This window comes from Oncorhynchus gorbuscha, linkage group LG09 (genome assembly GCF_021184085.1).
Source record: "Oncorhynchus gorbuscha isolate QuinsamMale2020 ecotype Even-year linkage group LG09, OgorEven_v1.0, whole genome shotgun sequence".
Classification (NCBI taxonomy): Eukaryota; Metazoa; Chordata; class Actinopteri; order Salmoniformes; family Salmonidae; genus Oncorhynchus; species Oncorhynchus gorbuscha.
The window spans coordinates 85034193-85056147 of record NC_060181.1 but is presented as its reverse complement, the minus strand read 5'-3'; the positions used below and the strand labels follow the sequence as shown (position 1 = coordinate 85056147).

Below are 21955 nucleotides of genomic sequence, written 5' to 3'. Positions count from 1 at the left end.
CTGTCTGTCTGTCTGTCTGTCTGTCTGTCTGTCTGTCTGTCTGTCTGTCTGCATGTCTGTCTGTCTGTCTGTCTGCATGTATGTGATATGTAAAGTATACCTCTGGTCTTTATAGTCTGTCTGTCTGTCTGTCTGCATGTCTGTGATATGTAAAGTATACCTCTGGTCTTTATAGTCTGTCTGTCTGTCTGTCTGCATGTCTGTGATATGTAAAGTATACCTCTGGTCTTTATAGTCTGTCTGTCTGTCTGTCTGTCTGTCTGTCTGTCTGTCTGTCTGTCTGTCTGTCTGTCTGTCTGTCTGTCTGTCTGCATGTCTGTCTGTCTGTCTGTCTGCATGTCTGTGATATGTAAAGTATACCTCTGGTCTTTATAGTCTGTCTGTCTGTCTGTCTGCATGTCTGTGATATGTAAAGTATACCTCTGGTCTTTATAGTCTGTCTGCATGTCTGTGATATGTAAAGTATACCTCTGGTCTTTATAGTCTGTCTGTCTGCATGTCTGTGATATGTAAAGTATACCTCTGGTCTTTATAGTCTGTCTGCATGTCTGTGATATGTCTATACCTCTGTCTTTATAGTCTGTCTGCATGTCTGTGATATGTAAAGTATACCTCTGGTCTTTATAGTCTGTCTGTCTGCATGTCTGTGATATGTAAAGTATACCTCTGGTCTTTATAGTCTGTCTGTCTGCATGTCTGTGATATGTAAAGTATACCTCTGGTCTTTATAGTCTGTCTGTCTGTCTGTCTGCATGTCTGTGATATGTAAAGTATACCTCTGGTCTTTATAGTCTGTCTGTCTGTCTGTCTGTCTGTCTGTCTGTCTGTCTGTCTGTCTGTCTGTCTGTCTGTCTGTCTGTCTGCATGTCTGTCTGTCTGTCTGTCTGTCTGCATGTCTGTGATATGTAAAGTATACCTCTGGTCTTTATAGTCTGTCTGTCTGTCTGTCTGCATGTCTGTGATATGTAAAGTATACCTCTGGTCTTTATAGTCTGTCTGCATGTCTGTGATATGTAAAGTATACCTCTGGTCTTTATAGTCTGTCTGTCTGCATGCCTGTGATATGTAAAGTATACTGTCTTTATAGTCTGTCTGCATGTCTGTGATATGTAAAGTATACCTCTGGTCTTTATAGTCTGTCTGCATGTCTGTGATATGTAAAGTATACCTCTGGTCTTTATAGTCTGTCTGTCATGTCTGTGATATGTAAAGTATACCTCTGGTCTTTATAGTCTGTCTGCATGTCTGTGATATGTAAAGTATACCTCTGGTTTTTATAGTCTGTCTGTCTGCATGTCTGTGATATGTAAAGTATACCTCTGGTCTTTATAGTCTGTCTGTCTGTCTGTCTGTCTGCATGCCTGTGATATGTAAAGTATACCTCTGGTCTTTATAGTCTGTCTGTCTGTCTGTCTGCATGTCTGTGATATGTAAAGTATACCTCTGGTCTTTATAGTCTGTCTGTCTGCATGTCTGTGATATGTAAAGTATACCTCTGGTCTTTATAGTCTGTCTGTCTGTCTGTCTGCATGTCTGTGATATGTAAAGTATACCTCTGGTCTTTATAGTCTGTCTGTCTGTCTGTCTGTCTGTCTGTCTGTCTGTCTGTCTGCATGTCTGTCTGTCTGTCTGTCTGCATGTATGTGATATGTAAAGTATACCTCTGGTCTTTATAGTCTGTCTGTCTGTCTGTCTGCATGTCTGTGATATGTAAAGTATACCTCTGGTCTTTATAGTCTGTCTGTCTGTCTGTCTGCATGTCTGTGATATGTAAAGTATACCTCTGGTCTTTATAGTCTGTCTGTCTGTCTGTCTGCATGTCTGTGATATGTAAAGTATACCTCTGGTCTTTATAGTCTGTCTGTCTGTCTGTCTGTCTGTCTGTCTGTCTGTCTGTCTGTCTGTCTGTCTGTCTGTCTGTCTGTCTGTCTGTCTGTCTGTCTGTCTGTCTGCATGTCTGTGATATGTAAAGTATACCTCTGGTCTTTATAGTCTGTCTGTCTGTCTGTCTGCATGCCTGTGATATGTAAAGTATACCTCTGGTCTTTATAGTCTGTCTGTCTGCATGTCTGTGATATGTAAAGTATACCTCTGGTCTTTATAGTCTGTCTGCATGTCTGTCTGTCTGCATGTCTGTCTGTCTGTCTGCATGTATGTGATATGTAAAGTATACCTCTGGTCTTTATAGTCTGTCTGTCTGTCTGTCTGCATGCCTGTGATATGTAAAGTATACCTCTGGTCTTTATAGTCTGTCTGTCTGTCTGTCTGCATGTCTGTGATATGTAAAGTATACCTCTGGTCTTTATAGTCTGTCTGTCTGTCTGTCTGCATGTCTGTGATATGTAAAGTATACCTCTGGTCTTTATAGTCTGTCTGCATGTCTGTGATATGTAAAGTATACCTCTGGTCTTTATAGTCTGTCTGTCTGTCTGTCTGTCTGTCTGTCTGTCTGTCTGTCTGTCTGTCTGTCTGTCTGTCTGTCTGTCTGTCTGTCTGTCTGTCTGTCTGCATGTCTGTCTGTCTGTCTGCATGTATGTGATATGTAAAGTATACCTCTGGTCTTTATAGTCTGTCTGTCTGTCTGTCTGCATGTCTGTGATATGTAAAGTATACCTCTGGTCTTTATAGTCTGTCTGTCTGTCTGTCTGCATGTCTGTGATATGTAAAGTATACCTCTGGTCTTTATAGTCTGTCTGTCTGTCTGTCTGTCTGTCTGTCTGTCTGCATGTCTGTCTGTCTGTCTGTCTGCATGTCTGTGATATGTAAAGTATACCTCTGGTCTTTATAGTCTGTCTGTCTGTCTGTCTGCATGTCTGTGATATGTAAAGTATACCTCTGGTCTTTATAGTCTGTCTGCATGTCTGTGATATGTAAAGTATACCTCTGGTCTTTATAGTCTGTCTGTCTGCATGCCTGTGATATGTAAAGTATACCTCTGGTCTTTATAGTCTGTCTGCATGTCTGTGATATGTAAAGTATACCTCTGGTCTTTATAGTCTGTCTGCATGTCTGTGATATGTAAAGTATACCTCTGGTCTTTATAGTCTGTCTGCATGTCTGTGATATGTAAAGTATACCTCTGGTCTTTATAGTCTGTCTGTCTGCATGTCTGTGATATGTAAAGTATACCTCTGGTCTTTATAGTCTGTCTGTCTGTCTGTCTGTCTGTCTGTCTGTCTGCATGCCTGTGATATGTAAAGTATACCTCTGGTCTTTATAGTCTGTCTGTCTGTCTGTCTGCATGTCTGTGATATGTAAAGTATACCTCTGGTCTTTATAGTCTGTCTGTCTGCATGTCTGTGATATGTAAAGTATACCTCTGGTCTTTATAGTCTGTCTGTCTGTCTGTCTGCATGTCTGTGATATGTAAAGTATACCTCTGGTCTTTATAGTCTGTCTGTCTGTCTGTCTGTCTGTCTGTCTGTCTGTCTGTCTGTCTGTCTGTCTGTCTGTCTGTCTGTCTGTCTGTCTGTCTGTCTGTCTGTCTGTCTGTCTGTCTGTCTGTCTGTCTGTCTGTCTGTCTGTCTGTCTGTCTGCATGTATGTGATATGTAAAGTATACCTCTGGTCTTTATAGTCTGTCTGTCTGTCTGTCTGCATGTCTGTGATATGTAAAGTATACCTCTGGTCTTTATAGTCTGTCTGTCTGTCTGTCTGCATGTCTGTGATATGTAAAGTATACCTCTGGTCTTTATAGTCTGTCTGTCTGTCTGTCTGCATGTCTGTGATATGTAAAGTATACCTCTGGTCTTTATAGTCTGTCTGTCTGTCTGTCTGCATGTCTGTGATATGTAAAGTATACCTCTGGTCTTTATAGTCTGTCTGTCTGTCTGTCTGCATGTCTGTGATATGTAAAGTATACCTCTGGTCTTTATAGTCTGTCTGTCTGTCTGTCTGTCTGTCTGTCTGTCTGTCTGTCTGTCTGTCTGTCTGTCTGTCTGTCTGTCTGTCTGTCTGTCTGTCTGTCTGTCTGTCTGTCTGTCTGTCTGCATGTCTGTGATATGTAAAGTATACCTCTGGTCTTTATAGTCTGTCTGTCTGTCTGTCTGCATGTCTGTGATATGTAAAGTATACCTCTGGCCTTTATAGTCTGTCTGTCTGTCTGTCTGTCTGTCTGTCTGTCTGTCTGTCTGTCTGTCTGTCTGTCTGTCTGTCTGTCTGTCTGTCTGTCTGCATGTCTGTCTGTCTGTCTGCATGTATGTGATATGTAAAGTATACCTCTGGTCTTTATAGTCTGTTGTATTTGATCTGTCTCACCCTGTGTTCTATGCTCCAAGAGGAGTAGTAATGATAGCCATGATGGCCCTAGCCGCCCCCAATGTAGACATCCTGCATCACCTGTGTCCATAGCAACACCAATGTGGAGAATGTGTGCAATAACACGCTGCGGATGCTTCAAGCATGTAACAGACTGGAGGTACAGTGCCTTTGGAAGGTATTATTTATTTATCATTTATTTGATTTCACCTTTTTAACCAGGTAGGTCAGTTGAAAACCAGTTCTCATTTACATCTGTGTCCTGGCTGTAACGGTTGTCTGTGGTGGAAGAAGGTGAGGACCAATGCGCAGCGTGGTAAGTGTTCATATTCTTTAATAGAACTCAGAACACTAAAATACGAAACCAACAATAGAACGAAATGAAACCGAAACAGTTCTGTCTGGTACAGATATGAAACAGAAAATAATCACCCACAACTCTAGGGGTGAAAACAGGCTGCCTAAGTATGGTTCTCAATCAGGGACAATGATTGACAGCTGCCTCTGATTGAGATCCATACCAGGCCAAACACAGAAATACCAAATCATAGAAAAAAGAACATAGACTGTCCACCCAACTCACGCCCTGACCAACTAAAACAAAGACATCACAAAGGAACTAAGGTCAGAATGTGATACTGGCCAAGATAAAGCAAAGCAGTGCAACAAAAAACAACAACACAGAGTTACAAATAAACAAACGTACAGTCAATAACAATAGAAAAAAATCAATATAGAGTGTGTGCAAATGGCGTAAGGAGGTAAGGCAATAAATAGGCTGCAGTAGCGAAGTAATTACAATTTAGCAAATGAACACTGGAGTGATAGATGTGCAGATGATGATGTGCAAGTAGAAATGCTGGTGTGCAAAAGAGCAAAAAGAAACAAAAAAAACAATATGGGGATGAGGTAGTTGGATGGGCTATTTACAGATGGGCTGTGTACAGCTGCAGCGATCGGTGAGCTGCTCAGATAGCTGATGCTTAAAGTTAGTGAGGGAGATATGAGTCTCCAACTTCAGCAATTTTTGCAAATATGTTCCAGTCATTGGCAGCAGAGAACTGGAAGGAAAGGCGGCCAAAGGAGATGTTGGCTGTGGGGATGACCAGTGAGATATACCTGCTGGAGCGTGTGCTATTGGTGGGTGTTGTTATGGTGACCAGTGAGCTGAGATAAGGCAGAACCTTACCTAGCAAAGGCTTACAGATGACCTGAAGCCAGTGGGTCTGGCGATGAATATTTAGAGAGGGCCAGCCGACGAGAGCATACAGGTCGCAATGGTGGGTGGTATATGGGGCTTTGGTGACAAAACAGATGTCACTGTGATAGACTGCATCCAGTTTGTTGAGTAGAGTGTTGGAGGCTATTTTGTAAATGACATCACAGAAGTCGAGGATCGGTAGGATAGTCAGTTTTACGAGGGTATGTTTGGCAGCATGAGTGAAAGAGGCTTTGTTGCAAAATAGGAAGCCGATTCTAGATTTAATTTTGGATTGGAGATGCTTAATGTGAGTCTGTAAGGAGAGTTTATAGTCTAACCAGACAGCTAGGTATTTGTAGTTGTCCACATATTCTAAGTCAGAACCGTCCAGAGTAGTGATGCTAGTCAGGCGGGCGGGTGCGGGCAGAGATCGGTTGAAAAGCATGCATTTAGTTTTACTAGCGTTTAAGAGCAGTTGGAGGCCACAGAAGGAGTATTCGTTTGAAGCTCGTTTGAAGGTTTGTTAACACAGTGTCCAAAGAAGGGCCAGAAGTATACAGAATGGTGTCGTCTGCGTAGAGGTGGATCAAGGAATCACCCGCAGCAAGAGCGACATCATTTATTTATACAGAGAAATGAGTCGGCCTGAGAACTGAACCCTGTGGTACCCCCATAGAGACTGCCAGAGGCCGGACAACAGGCCCTCCGATTTGACACACTGAACTCTATCAAGTATTCAGACCTCATGACGTTTTCCACGTTTTTTTGCGTTATAGTGTTTTTCTAACATGGATGAAAAAATACCCATCCTCAGCAATCTGTACACAATACCCCATAATGACAAAGCAAAAACAGGTTTTTATACATTTTCGCAAATGCATTTAAAAAAAGAATTGAGCTCAGGTGCATCCTGTTTCCATTGATCATCCTTGAGATGTTTCTACAACTTGATTGGAGTCCACATGTGGTAAATTCAATTGATTGTACATGATTTGGAAAGGCACACAGCTGTCTATAAAAGGTACCACAGTTGACAGTGGAAGGCCCTCCTCAGTAAAAGGCACATGACAGCCCGCTTGGATTTTGCCAAAAGGCACCGGCCTAGCCAGAGCCCGGACTTGAACCCGATGGAACATCTCTGGAGAGACCTGAAAATAGCTGTGCAGCAACGCTCCCCTTCCAACCTGACAGAGCTTGAGAGGATCTGCAGAGAAGAATTGGAGAAACTCCCCAAATCCAGAGTTGCCAAGCTTGTGGCGTTATATCCAAGAAGACATGAGTCTGTTAATTGCTGACAAAGGTGCTTCAACAAAGTACTGAGTAAAGGGTCTGAAGACTAATGTAACTGTGATATTTCTGTCATTATTTTTTATTATAAATGAGAAAAAATTGCAATTTAATAAACAATTTAATACATTTTAGAAGAAGGCTGTAACATAACAAACTGTGGAAAAAGTCAAGGGGTCTAAGTACTTTGCAGAAGGCACTGTATAGTGTTGTTGTGTTCAGTTATTTTATTGTTAAAAGGTAGATGATGTAAGACCCTGGCAATGAGATTCATATGGTTTATTTAGAAGCTGCCTTGACAATTCTTTCTCTGTAAACAAACACCCAAAGGAATGTGCTTACATCATCACATGGTGCATAGAATATGCATTTAACGGTAAGAGATCACATGTTGTGGAAGGATGCTATGTAGTGTCTGTTGACCTCTCTGACAATACACTGTTGATATCTCCGTCTCAGACACATGCCAGTGGAGCTCTACTCAATTAGAGCTCTGGAAAGAGATAACTGATTTGACATGCTGTTCTATTGAATCTGTTTACAGACGTAGCAGAGTGAGCAAAGCAGAACTGTGGAGAGAGGCTGGAGTTTACACCAAACATTGCCATGACAACAACAAAGTAGTCGCTATAAGAAACCGATTGGCACCCAGACTTATTTTTGCCCACTGACACAGGCCCGGCCTCTATGATTGAATTCATATGAAGTGAAAGCGCAGAGGGAATACTATAATGTTCTAATTTGCGGGGTTCTTACCACTCTGTGTTCCGTGTTGTAGATCCCCGTATTCTGAGGTGCTGCCAAGCTCATCCTTGGGAATGTGGTCAGTGAGGGACACTTCCATGGCCCGGATATTCTGGACCCAAACGTGAGCGAGAGATCTCTGGTGGCCACGGCTCCCCTCACCAACCTGGAACCCTCCCTTCCCAGCCAACTCAAAGACCTCTACATCATGGGAGACAACACAGAGTGTAAGGGCTATGATGTATTTGCTTCAGGTCAGCTTATCTGGTAAATTAATGGTAAATATATAGATTAATGTGTGGATTTCCATAGGCTTTAATGAGGAAACACTACAGTGTGTGCAGAGTACAACTTCAACCGCCATCACGGAGGCAGCTTACATCGTCCTGAATACATGATAAAATACAACCAATACCTTCTACATTGTGATTGATATTTTTGTGTTCTGGTTCCTCTCTACAGTCTTGGTGTGATGGCTGGCTGGCTCAGGAGTCAGAGAAGGACTCTTCCGTAACACTATGGAGGAGTCCTACAGCGAGCGCTCCCAGGCGCAGATGGTTGACAGTATGGGACTTGTGTCATGTGACTCCTATGCTATGGCGGCGGCAATTGATGACGCCTTCGTCACAGTGAGAGCGACCACATGGCGTGGTGCTCCTGAACACACTGGGCATGCTGAAGAAGACTCACAAGGCCTTTGTCATGAGGAAGGTGAACATGGAGAGGTTTGAGCAGCTGATGAGCTAACCACTAAACTGTAGAACTAAACTAACAGCTGTTTAATGACCATGACCACTCTATGGGACCGTAACCAGGGAACAGTGACAACTCTAACCTCACCCAGTCACCCCAAGACCATTACTTAAGCACACACCATAATCCCTCCTTAACAGAAACATTACAACAGTGGCCCCCACTTACACAGCTGATTAGAGAACAGAGACTCAACTGGTTAAAGAGATTGAAGAGGACATTAAGCACTTACAAATTCGTAACATTTTGTACGAATTGGAATTCGTAACATATCATACGAATTGCAGGAAAACATTTTTTTTTACAAAACCTGTCATGTTTTGTCTTATATCATCTTGTCATTTTGCTTTTCCTTCTGTTCGTTTCCCCCTGCTGGTCTTATTAGGTTCGTTCCCTTTTTCTATCCCTCTCTCTCCCCCTCCCTCTCTCTCCTCTCTCTATCGTTCCGTTCCTGCTCCCAGCTGTTCCTATTCCCCTAATCATCATTTAGTCTTCCCACACCTGTTCCCGATCCTTTCCCCTGATTAGAGTCCCTATTTATTCCTTTGTGTTCCGTTCCTGTCCCGTCGGTTCCTTGTTTTGTATTCACCATGCTGTGATTGTGTTTCGCCCTGTCCTGTCGTGTTTTTGCTGTGATTGTGTATCGCCCTGTCCTGTCGTGTTTTTTGCCTTCATCAGATGCTGCGTGTGAGCAGGTGTCTCTGTCTACTACGGCCTGCGCCTACCCGGCGACCTGCAGTCTGTGGCCGCTTCTCCAGTTATTCCCCTCTACAGACTAGAGGATTTCTGTTATTCCCTGTTTGGACTTAAATAAACTCTGTTTCTGTTAAGTCGCTTTTGGGTCCTCTTTCACCTGCATGACAGAAGGAACCGACCAAGTAATGGACCCAGCGACTTCAGACGCTCGTTACACTGCCGTCGAGATCCAAGGAGCCATGCTCGGCAGACACGAGCAGGAATTGTCTGCTGCTCGCCATGCCGTGGAGAACCTGGCCGCTCAGGTTTCCGACCTCTCTGGACAGTTCCAGAGTCTACGTCTCGTGCCACCTGTTACTTCCTGGCCTGCCGAGCCTCCAGAACCTAGGGTTAATAACCCACCTTGCTACTCCGGGCAGCCCACTGAGTGCCGCTCCTTTCTCACGCAGTGTGAGATTGTGTTCTCTCTCCAACCCAACACATACTCTAGAGAGAGAGCTCGGGTTGCTTACGTCATTTCACTCCTTACTGGCCGGGCTCGAGAATGGGGCACAGCTATCTGGGAGGCAAGGGCTGATTGCTCTAACAAGTTCCAGAACTTTAAAGAGGAGATGATTCGGGTTTTTGACCGTTCAGTTTTTGGTAGGGAGGCTTCTAGGGCCCTGGCTTCCTTATGCCAAGGTGAACGGTCCATAACGGATTATTCTATTGAGTTTCGCACTCTTGCTGCCTCTAGTGAGTGGAACGAGCCGGCGCTGCTCGCTCGTTTTCTGGAGGGACTCCACGCAGTGGTTAAGGATGAGATTCTCTCCCGGGAGGTTCCTTCAGATGTGGACTCTTTGATTGCTCTCGCCATCCGCATAGAACGACGGGTAGATCTTCGTCACCGGGCTCGTGGAAGAGAGCTCGCATCAACGGTGTTTCCCTGCTCCGCATCGCAACCATCTCCCTCCTCTGGCTTTGAGACTGAGCCCATGCAGCTGGGAGGGATTCGCATCTCGACTAAGGAGAGGGAACGGAGGATCACCAACCGCCTGTGCCTCTATTGCGGAGTTGCTGGACATTTTGTTAATTCATGTCCAGTAAGAGGCCAGAGCCCATCAGTAAGCGGAGGGCTACTGGTGAGCGCTACTACTCTGGTCTCTTCATCTAGATCTTGTACTACTATGTCGGTCCATCTACGCTGGACCGGTTCGGGTGCTACATGCAGTGCCTTGATTGACTCTGGGGCTGAGGGTTGTTTCATGGACGAAGCATGGGTTCGAAACATAACATTCCTTTCAGACCGTTAGACAAGCCTACGCCCATGTTTGCCTTAGATGGTAGTCATCTTCCCAGTATCAGATTTGAGACACTACCTTTAACCCTCACAGTATCTGGTAACCACAGTGAGACTATTTCTTTTTTGATTTTCCGTTCACCGTTTACACCTGTTGTTTTGGGTCATCCCTGGCTAGTATGTCATAATCCTTCTATTAATTGGTCTAGTAATTCTATCCTATCCTGGAACGTTTCTTGTCATGTGAAGTGTTTAATGTCTGCCATCCCTCCCGTTTCTTCTGTCCCTACTTCCCAGGAGGAACCTGGCGATTTGACAGGAGTGCCGGAGGAATATCATGATCTGCGCACGGTCTTCAGTCGGTCCCGAGCCAACTCCCTTCCTCCTCACCGGTCGTATGATTGTAGTATTGATCTCCTTCCGGGGACCACTCCTCCTCGAGGTAGACTATACTCTCTGTCGGCTCCCGAACGTAAGGCTCTCGAGGATTATTTGTCTGTGTCTCTTGACGCCGGTACCATAGTGCCTTCTTCTTCTCCGGCCGGGGCGGGGTTCTTTTTGTTAAGAAGAAGGACGGTACTCTGCGCCCCTGCGTGGATTATCGAGGGCTGAATGACATAACGGTTAAGAATCGTTATCCGCTTCCCCTTATGTCATCAGCCTTCGAGATTCTGCAGGAGCCAGGTGCTTTACTAAGTTGGACCTTCAACGCTTACCATCTCGTGCGCATCAGAGATGGGGACGAGTGGAAAACGGCGTTTAACACTCCGTTAGGGCATTTTGAGTACCGGGTTCTGCCGTTCGGTCTCGCCAATGCGCCAGCTGTTTTTCAGGCATTAGTTAATGATGTTCTGAGAGACATGCTGAACATTTTTGTTTTTGTCTATCTTGACGATATCCTGATTTTTTCTCCGTCACTCGAGATTCATGTTCAGCACGTTCGACGTGTTCTACAGCGCCTTTTAGAGAATTGTCTCTACGTAAAGGCTGAGAAGTGCTCTTTTCATGTCTCCTCCGTTACTTTTCTCGGTTCCGTTATTTCCGCTGAAGGCATTCAGATGGATTCCGCTAAGGTCCAAGCTGTCAGTGATTGGCCCGTTCCAAGGTCACGTGTCGAGTTGCAGCGCTTTTTAGGTTTCGCTAATTTCTATCGGCGTTTCATTCGTAATTTCGGTCAAGTTGCTGCCCCTCTCACAGCTCTTACTTCTGTCAAGACGTGTTTTAAGTGGTCCGGTTCCGCCCAGGAGCTTTTGATCTTCTAAAAGAACGTTTTACGTCCGCTCCTATCCTCGTTACTCCTGACGTCACTAGACAATTCATTGTCGAGGTTGACGCTTCAGAGGTAGGCGTGGGAGCCATTCTATCCCAGCGCTTCCAGTCTGACGATAAGGTTCATCCTTGCGCTTATTTTTCTCATCGCCTGTCGCCATCTGAGCGCAACTATGATGTGGGTAACCGTGAACTGCTCGCCATCCGCTTAGCCCTAGGCGAATGGCGACAGTGGTTGGAGGGGGCGACCGTTCCTTTTGTCGTTTGGACAGACCATAAGAACCTTGAGTACATCCGTTCTGCCAAACGACTTAATGCCCGTCAAGCTCGTTGGGCGTTGTTTTTCGCTCGTTTCGAGTTTGTGATTTCTTACCGTCCGGGTAGCAAGAACACCAAGCCTGATGCCTTATCCCGTCTGTTTAAGTCTTCTGTGGCTTCTACTGATCTCGAGGGGATTCTTCCTTATGGGCGTGTTGTCGGGTTGACAGTCTGGGGAATTGAAAGACAGGTTAAGCAAGCACTCACGCACACTGCGTCGCCGCGCGCTTGTCCTAGTAACCTCCTTTTCGTTCCTGTTTCCACTCGTCTGGCTGTTCTTCAGTGGGCTCACTCTGCCAAGTTAGCTGGTCATCCCGGTGTTCGAGGCACTCTTGCGTCTATTCGCCAGCGCTTTTGGTGGCCGACTCAGGAGCGTGACACGCGCCGTTTCGTGGCTGCGTGTTCAGACTGCGCGCAGAAGAAGTCTGGTAATTTTTTTTCTGCTTCTGCTCCTGGTCTTGCTGGGTCTCAGTCTGTTCCCTGCCATCGCATCTCTCCTGTTCTTGTTCCTGCCCTTGCTGTGTCTCAGTCTGTCCCTAGTTCTCTTTTTTTTTTTTTTTTAGAGTAGTACCCTAGTTTCCCTTTTTATCGTTTTTCGTTACGGTCCTGAGGAGAGGAGTTGGGTTCTTTCTCGGGACGTGCTGGACCGTTTGATCTATGATTTCCTCCGTTGCCGCCAGTGTTCCTCTCGAGAGCGCCAGGAGGCGCTCGGTGAGTGGGGGGTACTGTCATGTTTTGTCTTATATCATCTTGTCATTTTGCTTTTCCTTCTGTTCGTTTCCCCTGCTGGTCTTATTAGGTTCGTTCCCTTTTTCTATCCCTCTCTCTCCCCCTCCCTCTCTCTCCTCTCTCTATCGTTCCGTTCCTGCTCCCAGCTGTTCCTATTCCCCTAATCATCATTTAGTCTTCCCACACCTGTTCCCGATCCTTTCCCCTGATTAGAGTCCCTATTTATTCCTTTGTGTTCCGTTCCTGTCCCGTCGGTTCCTTGTTTTGTATTCACCATGCTGTGATTGTGTTTCGCCCTGTCCTGTCGTGTTTTTGCTGTGATTGTGTATCGCCCTGTCCTGTCGTGTTTTTTGCCTTCATCAGATGCTGCGTGTGAGCAGGTGTCTCTGTCTACTACGGCCTGCGCCTACCCGAAGCGACCTGCAGTCTGTGGCCGCTTCTCCAGTTATTCCCCTCTACAGACTAGAGGATTTCTGTTATTCCCTGTTTGGACTTAAATAAACTCTGTTTCTGTTAAGTCGCTTTTGGGTCCTCTTTCACCTGCATGACAAAACCTCTCTACCATCACATCACTTTAAGAAGGAACATATTTTCATGTCTCTGTATTTGATCTTGGACAATGTGTGGGTTCATGAAATAGGGCCACTCAGTGTATGACTGCTCAATACAAAGGGCAAATCTGGGCAAAATCTGTTGATGTCGATGTGCCCTTGAGCATAAACGATCATGCAAGAGGTTTTGCAATGATTTCTATGTTGAAGATATGAAAAATATGTGTTGGTCTGATGTGTGTATTGAGAAACATCCAGACGCTAAACTAAGCATTTATGAAACTGCTTCTTCTGGTTACTGATAGACATGCGCGGATGAAGAAACTGACTGTTAGATCTTCCAAATCTCCATGGGTAGATGATGAATTGAAAAACTGTATGGCTGAGAGGGATGAGGCAAAGGGAATAGCATATAAGTCTGACAATACAGCAGACTGGTAAACATACAGTCAATTGAGAAATTCAGTAACTAAACTAAACAAAAAGAAGAAACTATACTATAGCACAAACATAAATGATATAAAGAATAATAGTAAAAAGCTCTGTAGTACATTAAATGAATTTCTAGGAAAAAAAGCAAACTCGGCTCCATCTCATTGAGACAGATAGCTTGTTCATAACAAAGCCCTTTGATATTGCCATCCACTTGAGGTGAGTAAGACATGCAAACAACAAATGCTTAGCCTTCATATTTATGCATAATAGACCAAATAATGAAAGACAAGTAGTGTAGTTTTGAGTTCCACAACGTGTGTGTTGAAGAGGTGAAACAATTGTTGCTATCTATAAACAAGGACAAACCTGGTACCGACAACCAGGATGATAAATTGCTGAGGTTGATAGCAGAATACATTGTGACTCCTGTTTCCCACGTCTTCAATTTAAGCCTAGAAGACGGTGTGCCCTCAGACATGGAGGGAGTCAAAGGTCATTCCACTAGCCAAGAATAGCAAAGCACCCTTTAATGGTTCAAACAGCCAACCAATCAGCCTGTTACAAGTGCTAAGCAAACTTTTGGGAGAAAATGGTGTTTGATCAAATAAATAAATATTTCACAGAAAACAAATTAACAACAGACTGTCAGCATGCTTATAGGGAAGGGCACTCAACATGCTCAGCACTGACACAAATGACTGATGATTGGCTGAAAGAAATTGATAGTAAGAAGATTGTGAGAGCTGTTTTGTTTGACTTCAGTGCAGCTTTTGATGTCATTGATCATAACCTATTGATGAAAAAACTTAGGTATTATGAATTTGCATCCTCTGCCTTATTATGGATTGAGAGTTACCTATCTAATAGAACACAGAGGGTTTTCGTTAATGGAAGCCTCGCTCATACAAATTCAGTTGAGTGTGGTGTACTGCAGGGCAGCCGGCTTGGGTCATTATTGTTTCCTGTTTTTACAAATGTCCTTCCACTGACCTTGAATAAAGCCTGTGTATCTATGTACGCTGACGACTCAACAGTATACACGTTGGCTGCAACAGTCAAATAAATGAACGAGACTTAACATAGAGCTCTAGTCAGTTCTAGAATGGGTAACTAGCAATAGGCTGGTGATAAATATCTCAAACTAAAAGCATAATTTTTGGGACAAATCACTCGCTCAACCCTAAACCTGGTTTAGATCTATTATTGAATAAAGTGGCTATTGAGCAAGGTGCGGAGACAAAACTGCTGGGTGTAACCCTAGATAGTGTTTGTTTGGACCCCAGGAAGAGTAGATCCCTAATAATTAAGAACACAAATAGCAAGCTTTCAAGGTCAAAACATATAGACTCATTGGTTGCTAAAATGGGAAGAGGTCTGACCATGATAGGGCGTTGCGCTGCCTTCTTGACATCTCAGTCAACCAGACATATCCCACAGGCCCTAGTTTTGTCGCACCTGGACTTCTGTCCAGCTGTCTGGTCATGTGCGGCAAAGGACATACGGTGGGGCAAAAAAGTATTTAGTCAGCCACCAATTGTGCAAGTTCTCCCACTTAAAAAGAAGAGAGAGACCTGTAATTTTCATCATAGGTACACTTCAACTATGACAGACAAAATGAGAAAAAAAATCCAGAAAATCACATTGTAGTATTTTTTAATGAATTTATTTGCAAATTATGGTGGAAAATAATATTTGGTCACCTACAAACAAGCAAGATTTCTGGCTCTCACAGACCTGTAACTTCTTCTTTAAGAGGCTCCTCTGTCCTCCACTCGTTACCTGTATTAATGGCACCTGTTTGAACTTGTTATCAGTATAACAGACACCTGTCCACAACCTCAAACAGTCACACTTCAAACTCCACTATGGCCAAGACTAAAGAGCTGTCAAAGGACACCAGAAACAAAATTGTAGACCTGCACCAGGCTGGGAAGACTGAATCTGCAATAGGTAAGCAGCTTGGTTTGAAGAAACCAACTGTGGGAGCAATTATTAGGAAATGGAAGACATACAAGACCACTGATAATCTTCCTCGATCTGGGGCTCCACGCAAGATCTCACCCCGTGGGGTCATAGTGATCACAAGAACGGTGAGCAAAAATCCCAGAACCACACGGGGGACCTAGTGAATGACCTGCAGAGTGCTGGGACCAAAGTAACAAAGCCTACCATCAGTAACACACTACGCCGCCAGGCACTCAAATCCTGCAGTGCCAGACGTGTCCCCCTGCTTAAGCCAGTACATGTCCAGGCCCGTCTGAAGTTTGCTAGAGAGCATTTGGATGATCCAGAAGAAGATTGGGTGAATGTCATATGGTCAGATGAAACCAAAATATAACTTTTTGGTAAAAACTCAACTCGTCGTGTTTGGAGGACAAAGAATGCTGAGTTGCATCCAAAGAACACCATACCTACTGTGAAGCATGGGGGTGGAAACATCATGCTTTGGGGCTGTTTTTCTGCAAAGGGACCAGGACGACTAATCCGTGTAAAGGAAAGAATGAATGGGGCCATGTATCGTGAGATTTTGAGTGAAAACCTCCTTCCATCAGCAAGGGCATTGAAGATGAAACATGGCTGGGTCTTTCAGCATGACAATGATCCCAAACACACCGCCCGGGCAATGAAGGAGTGGCTTCGTAAGAAGCATTTCAATGTCCTGGAGTGGCCTAGCCAGTCTCCAGATCTCAAGCCCATAGAAAATCTTTGGAGGGAGTTGAAAGTCCATGTTGCCCAGCAACAGCCCCAAAACATCACTGCTCTAGAGGAGATCTGCATGGAGGAATGGGCCAAAATACCAGCAACAGTGTGTGAAAACCTTGTGAAGACCTACAGAAAACGTTTGACCTCTGTCATTGCCAACAAAGGGTATATAACAAAGTATTGAGATAAACTTTTGTTATTGACCAAATACTTATTTTCCACCATAATTTGCAAATAAATTAAAAAAATCCTAAAATCCTATCTCATTTTGTCTGTCATAGTTGAAGTGTACCTATGATTAAAATTACAGGCATCTCTCATCTTTTTAAGTGGGAGAACTTGCACAATTGGTGGCTGACTAAATTATTTTTGCCTCACTGTAGGTAAATTGCAGTTGGTCCAGAACAAAGCAGCACGTATCGCACTTTGATGTACGTGCATGTCTGTCTTTCCTGGCTCAAAGTTGAATAGAGATTGACTGCATCATTATTGGTCTTTGTGTGAGGTATTGATGTGTTGAAGGTACCATACTGGGAAACACACCGTATTAAATAGAGCTATCAATACATGGAAATCTCTGCCACCCCAGGTAACTCAAGCTAGCAATAAAACCTGTTTTTTTTCAAAAGGTAAAAGATCACCTTACTGCACGAAGGGGACTGTGAAGAGACACAGCCATTTTATATATATTGTCATTTGCACTGTATTATGTATTAGACCTAAATATACTGATATGTAGGCTGTGACGTTTCAAATGGATGTATTTCAGTCCTTGACTAATAATGTTAGTCAATATGTATGATGTCATGTTTCATGTGGACCCCAGGAAGTGGCTGAGGCTTTTGCAGTGTCTAGTGGGGATCCTAATAAATACCAATACTTAAGTGCTTTCTCCATTTTTTTGAATGGTCTGCCTATCCGTGTGAGAGACGCAGACTCGGTCTCGACCTTTAAGTCTTTATTGAAGACTCATCTCTTCAGTAGGTCCTATGATTGAGTGTAGTCTGGCCCAGGAGTGTGAAGGTGAACGGAAAGGCACTGGAGCAACGAACTGCCCTTGTTGTCTCCGCCTGGCCGGTTCCCCTCTCTCCACTGGGATTCTCTGCCTCTAACCCTATTACAGGGCCTGAGTCACTGGCTTACTGGTGCTCTTCCATGCCGTCCCTAGGAGGGGTGCGTCACTTGAGTGGGTTGAGTCACTGACGTGATCTTCCTGTCCGGGTTGGCGCCACCCCTCGGGTTCATGCCATGGGGTAGATCTTCATGGGCTATACTCGGCCTTGTCTCAGGATAGTAAGTTGTTGATTGAAGATGTCCCTCTAGTGGTGTGGGGGCTGTGCTTTGGCAAAGTGGGTGGGGTTATATCCTGCCTGGTTGGCCCTGTCCGGGGGTATCGTCGGACAGGAGCAGTTTCTTCCGAACCCTCCTGTCTCAGCCTCCAGTAGTTTGTGTGTCGGGGGGCTAGGGTCAGTCTTTTATATCTGGAGTATTTCTCCTGTCTTATCCGGTGTTTTGTGTGAATTTAAGTATGCTCTCTCTAATTCTCTCTTTTTCTCTCGGAGGACCATGCCTCAGGACTGCCTGGCATGATGACATGATGACTCCTTGCTGTCCCCAGTCCACCTGGTCGTGCTGCTGTTCCGGTTTTAGTCTGCGTTTCTGCACAGCACTTTTTGACATCAGCTGATGGCTTTATAAATACATTTGATTGATTAACCCTAAATGCTTTGTCGCTCTACATAAGAGTATGCTAAATGAATACATTTTTTGTATTAGTGTACATAGAAATCTGAACGACCATTTTACCTACATTCGTGAAGGAGTTTAAATAGATTTCATATAATTTCTTATGTAATAGTTGTATGTCCCCATTTCTATTAATATTGCTGTTCACTCAGGTCTGTAGGAATGATACCATGTATTTTTACTGTATTGTCATTAAAAATAAAACTAGAATAAAATAAATCTAATGTAATTTAAACTCATACCAGCAGTTGTGTGCATTGAAGACTCCATAATGACACACTTTAAGCACATTCGCAAACACTTCATCTGTTCAATGACACATTTATTACACACAGTTGTTCAAAACAGAGGCCCAGTTTAGCAGTCTGTCAATCATCAGAACAGCCAAGGGGAGAGCCGACAGTCCTGCTTTAGAGTTCCATGAAGTTCGCTCATTTCAACACATGGAAACAGAAGAGCAGCCCAGCATTCTTCCACACACTTACAAGTGTCTATGCCTTGAATTGTGGTAGAGGCCTATTCATAGACTCACTCAGCACTTCAGGAGGTAATAAGTCCAACATACCTATTTGAAGAGCATATATTTTCTCTACAGAACCACTTCAAATCAACTGCTCAAGTGAAGTCAGCATAATAAAATACAACCCCCATTTGGACCCCTTTAAGTTAGTTTTGCTACTATTCACAATTCATCATTTCAGTGCTGTGATTGTTGCAGAGATGTTCAACTTTGGTCCATCAGTAGCCTTTCCTTCCCCTGAATCTGGAGCGGTTATCTAACTGTAAAAATAGAGGGAAAGATCAGAAACAAGTCAGTTCCATACATCAGGATTTGCCAAGTGTTGAATGAATGTCATTGATGTAAGTGATGACCGGTGATCTCACCATGGACCTCTTGCACTCGAAGAAAGAGGTCTGCAGTGCTTTACAGTGGCCCTCCTTCAGACACTGACTGGGCATCTTCCCCTCCTGCAGGAATGGACAACATTGAGTTAGTCAAACACGTTTGTACCAAGACTAGTGTTTTGATGTTATTGATCATTCTCACCGTTTACGTTGACCACACAACACATGCATCAATATCCAGAATGGTCAGGTGTAGAACGCGCTGCACTTTTCTATTTTTAACGGAAGTGTGGCTCAACCAACCAACAAGCCACAATTTACAATTTAAGGTAGTCCTACGCTTTGAAATAAGGGATGTTATAAAAGTAAAACTGTAAAGCATAATATTAGCTAGCAAACCATAACCTCAGATGAAAGGGGATATCATATTTCCCATAACGTTACCTTTACAACGCAGTCGTGTTGAAGGAGACATGCCTTGAAGTCCTCCCTGATTCCCGAGCAGGCCCTGCCATCCTCCTCTTTGTCCTCGTAGAATTGAGGCATTGTGCTGCACTTACATTTAAGACAATTACGCAAGAAATGTAGATTTGAAGAATATATTTAACTACAGTATGTTACATGAACGTTGTAATGCAAGCCACCATATTTGATTCGCAAAGTATCCTGGGAATACAAAAATTGAACTACATGCATGCTGGGAGTGTTTGTAGTTTCAGCGAAATTAGATTTTTAACATGTACTTTTTCAAGTATACCGCTAGGTGCCACTCAAAGCTTATCTCTCAGCAGAACATCAAAAGGAAAACGATGGCAAGGATGTTTCCATAGATCCTGCAGCAACTCCAACATGTTTATGCCATCTCTTGATGTATTTTGAACCTAGATGGTTGACTCTATAGGAATGTGTGGCTGATGGAAATGAGACATTATCCCATCAGACAGTGAATTATGTGAAATAATGAAACCAAGGCAGAAAACCGATGGATGTGATTTGTATCAACCATTTCGATTTATTTCAATGATGTCCATGTAAATCCATGTCAAAATCATCAGAGGCAGATATAGTAACGAAGTGATGAAGGCACATGACATGACCTGATGGGGAGAACAGAGAAGGTGGAAGCAGGCAGGGGTGGGGTGAGCCTGACTGTCTGTCTCTTACATTTCATCTACCTCTGGGGTCTAGGCAAGCGACTCAATAATAGGCTTGCTTACCTCCATATTGCTTTTCTAAACAATCTTAGATAAGCGTGGATGAAGGGCACAAAAAAAGGAAGTAACCCCCTTTAAACTAGTGAGAAGCACAGTTTGTGTCCAATTTGTAAGTCGCTCTGGATAAGAGCGTCTGCTAAATGACTTAAATGTAATGTGTTCCCCTCTGCTCAAGCCGTCCTCCACCTTAATTTAGGAGGTTGCAAATCCTTCGCTAGAGCGTTGCAGATAGAAATGTAATGTATAGATCTGGCACGATTCCCATTTCTACACAGAGAATCATATCGGATCTACAGCATAGATTTCTATCTGAAGGTTCTAATCCATTGCGCTCTTTAAATAAAGGCCCAGGTGTTAGCGAGAGGGTCTGGTTTGACCAGGGGGCTCAGGGGAGGGGCCAGCTCCATTCAAAAAGTTGACCAATCAATCAATCACACAATAAATAAAGGACATTTACAGACAAGCAAACCTGGTACAAAGTGGCCCGCTTTCGAAATCCACCCCTAGTCTTCATCCTACCTAGGAGTTTTTATTTAAAGATTTGGGTAGGCACCAGCTTGCCCTCTGACAGTGTAGCTGGGATTTGTTCCTTATACTGTATTTGTCCAACCCTACTAGACCAACATTAAGTGTCGCTCTGGATAAGAGCGTCTGCTAAATGACTTAAATGTAAATGTAAATGTGATGTAGGGGCTGATTTAGAATTGGACGTGCGTGCGTGCGTGCACATGTTTGACATTTAAAATAGCACTCCCAATCAAACCGATCACAATCTTCTCTCACGTGGATGGAATTTTGATAGAAAAACTCAATCTTCATAAAATCTCTTTTTGTATAAACATTTCTCATGAAAAAAAACACACACACATTTTGACCTATCCTGAACCTACCTATGCATTAAAGAGCAATGCAAATTGCTCTTTAATCAGAGTAGATAAGATGCGCCCCCAGGGGAGCGTGGCCGTCAGCATTACAGGAGGTTAATGGCACCTGAATTGGGGAGGATGGGCTCGTGGTAACGGCTGAAACGGAATGAGTGGAATGGCATCAAACATGGTTTCTATGTGTCACATGGTTTCTATGTGTTTGATGCCATTCCATTCGCTCTGTTCCAGACATTATTATGAGCCGTCCTCCCCTCAGCAGCCTCCACTGGTACGAATGCATCCGTCTGCAACTAGATGGCACATAGAATAAATGCAACATCCTGTCTAACCACTGCCAGCAGTCTCCAATTGAATGATTGGACAGAATCAGACATCACATGGGGTAGAACTCACTGATGATGTCAGAAGTGTAAAACGACATAACCAACGGGAGATGGTAAATGAAAGTCCAGCAACAGCAAAAAACTAAAGAATGGAGCATTCAAAACTGTAAGTTGAAAACTCAGTGCAACGTTCGAAATAGCATTTGATCATCTGTTCAATGTATTATTTCAATATAGTGATGTCATCAAAATAAAATGTCATGAAGTGAATGAATCCCCCATGGCTGATGGTAAACATGAGTCATACTGTACAATTGGTGGCGAGTTATGGAGGAACCGTTACCCCTGTCATCTGTAAATCTTGTATCAAGTGATCAAATCCCTTCAAAAGAGTGAATGAAGGGAAGTTCTGCTCCGGACTCATTATGGAGGAGCGGGACTTTAAGGCACATGGGTATGGATCTAGCACAACCTCAGCCAGGATCTCTGGCTTAAGGCCTGTTCTGATGTCAGCTCTCCTTCATTTTAACTTTGACCATCTGAGAAATGTTATACAAAAACTGACTCTGGAACAGCAGTTCGATTCAACCTCTTTCTCAACCAACCAGCGGATAAGACAACATGAAATACCAAGCAGCTCGTTTCGGGAACAAAAAGAACACATGCACGCACACATCAACTACCGTAGCATAAATATTGTTTTTCTTTGAACCTCTTG

The 21955-nt window shown here is 43.8% G+C and overlaps 1 protein-coding gene and 1 pseudogene across 1 annotated transcript; one reads left to right on the top strand and one right to left on the bottom strand.

Annotated features, from left to right (window-relative positions):
• The first annotated feature begins 4286 nt into the window (after window positions 1-4286).
• On the top strand, window positions 4287-8235 carry LOC124044462 (annotated as a pseudogene).
• A 10036-nt stretch (window positions 8236-18271) lies between these two features.
• LOC124042997 (cytochrome c oxidase assembly factor 5) lies at window positions 18272-19484 on the bottom strand. Its single transcript, XM_046361165.1, has 3 exons — window positions 19258-19484; window positions 18853-18936; window positions 18272-18747 (listed from the first exon to the last, which is right to left on the bottom strand). The coding sequence occupies exons 1-3, from the start codon at window positions 19357-19359 to the stop codon at window positions 18706-18708; spliced, it is 228 nt and encodes a 75-aa protein (XP_046217121.1). The 5' UTR covers window positions 19360-19484; the 3' UTR covers window positions 18272-18705.
• Between the last annotated feature and the right edge of the window lie 2471 nt (window positions 19485-21955).

Excerpts from the sequence above, each read along its gene's own strand:
- LOC124042997 (XM_046361165.1), bottom strand. The coding sequence starts at position 19,359 with ATGCCTCAATTCTACGAGGACAAAGAGGAGGATGGCAGGGCCTGCTCG. Across the intron at positions 18,937-19,257 it reads AACACGACTGCGTTGTAAAG|GAGGGGAAGATGCCCAGTCA; the intron begins GTAACGTTATGG and ends CCATTCCTGCAG. Across the intron at positions 18,748-18,852 it reads TCGAGTGCAAGAGGTCCATG|TTAGATAACCGCTCCAGATT; the intron begins GTGAGATCACCG and ends CTATTTTTACAG.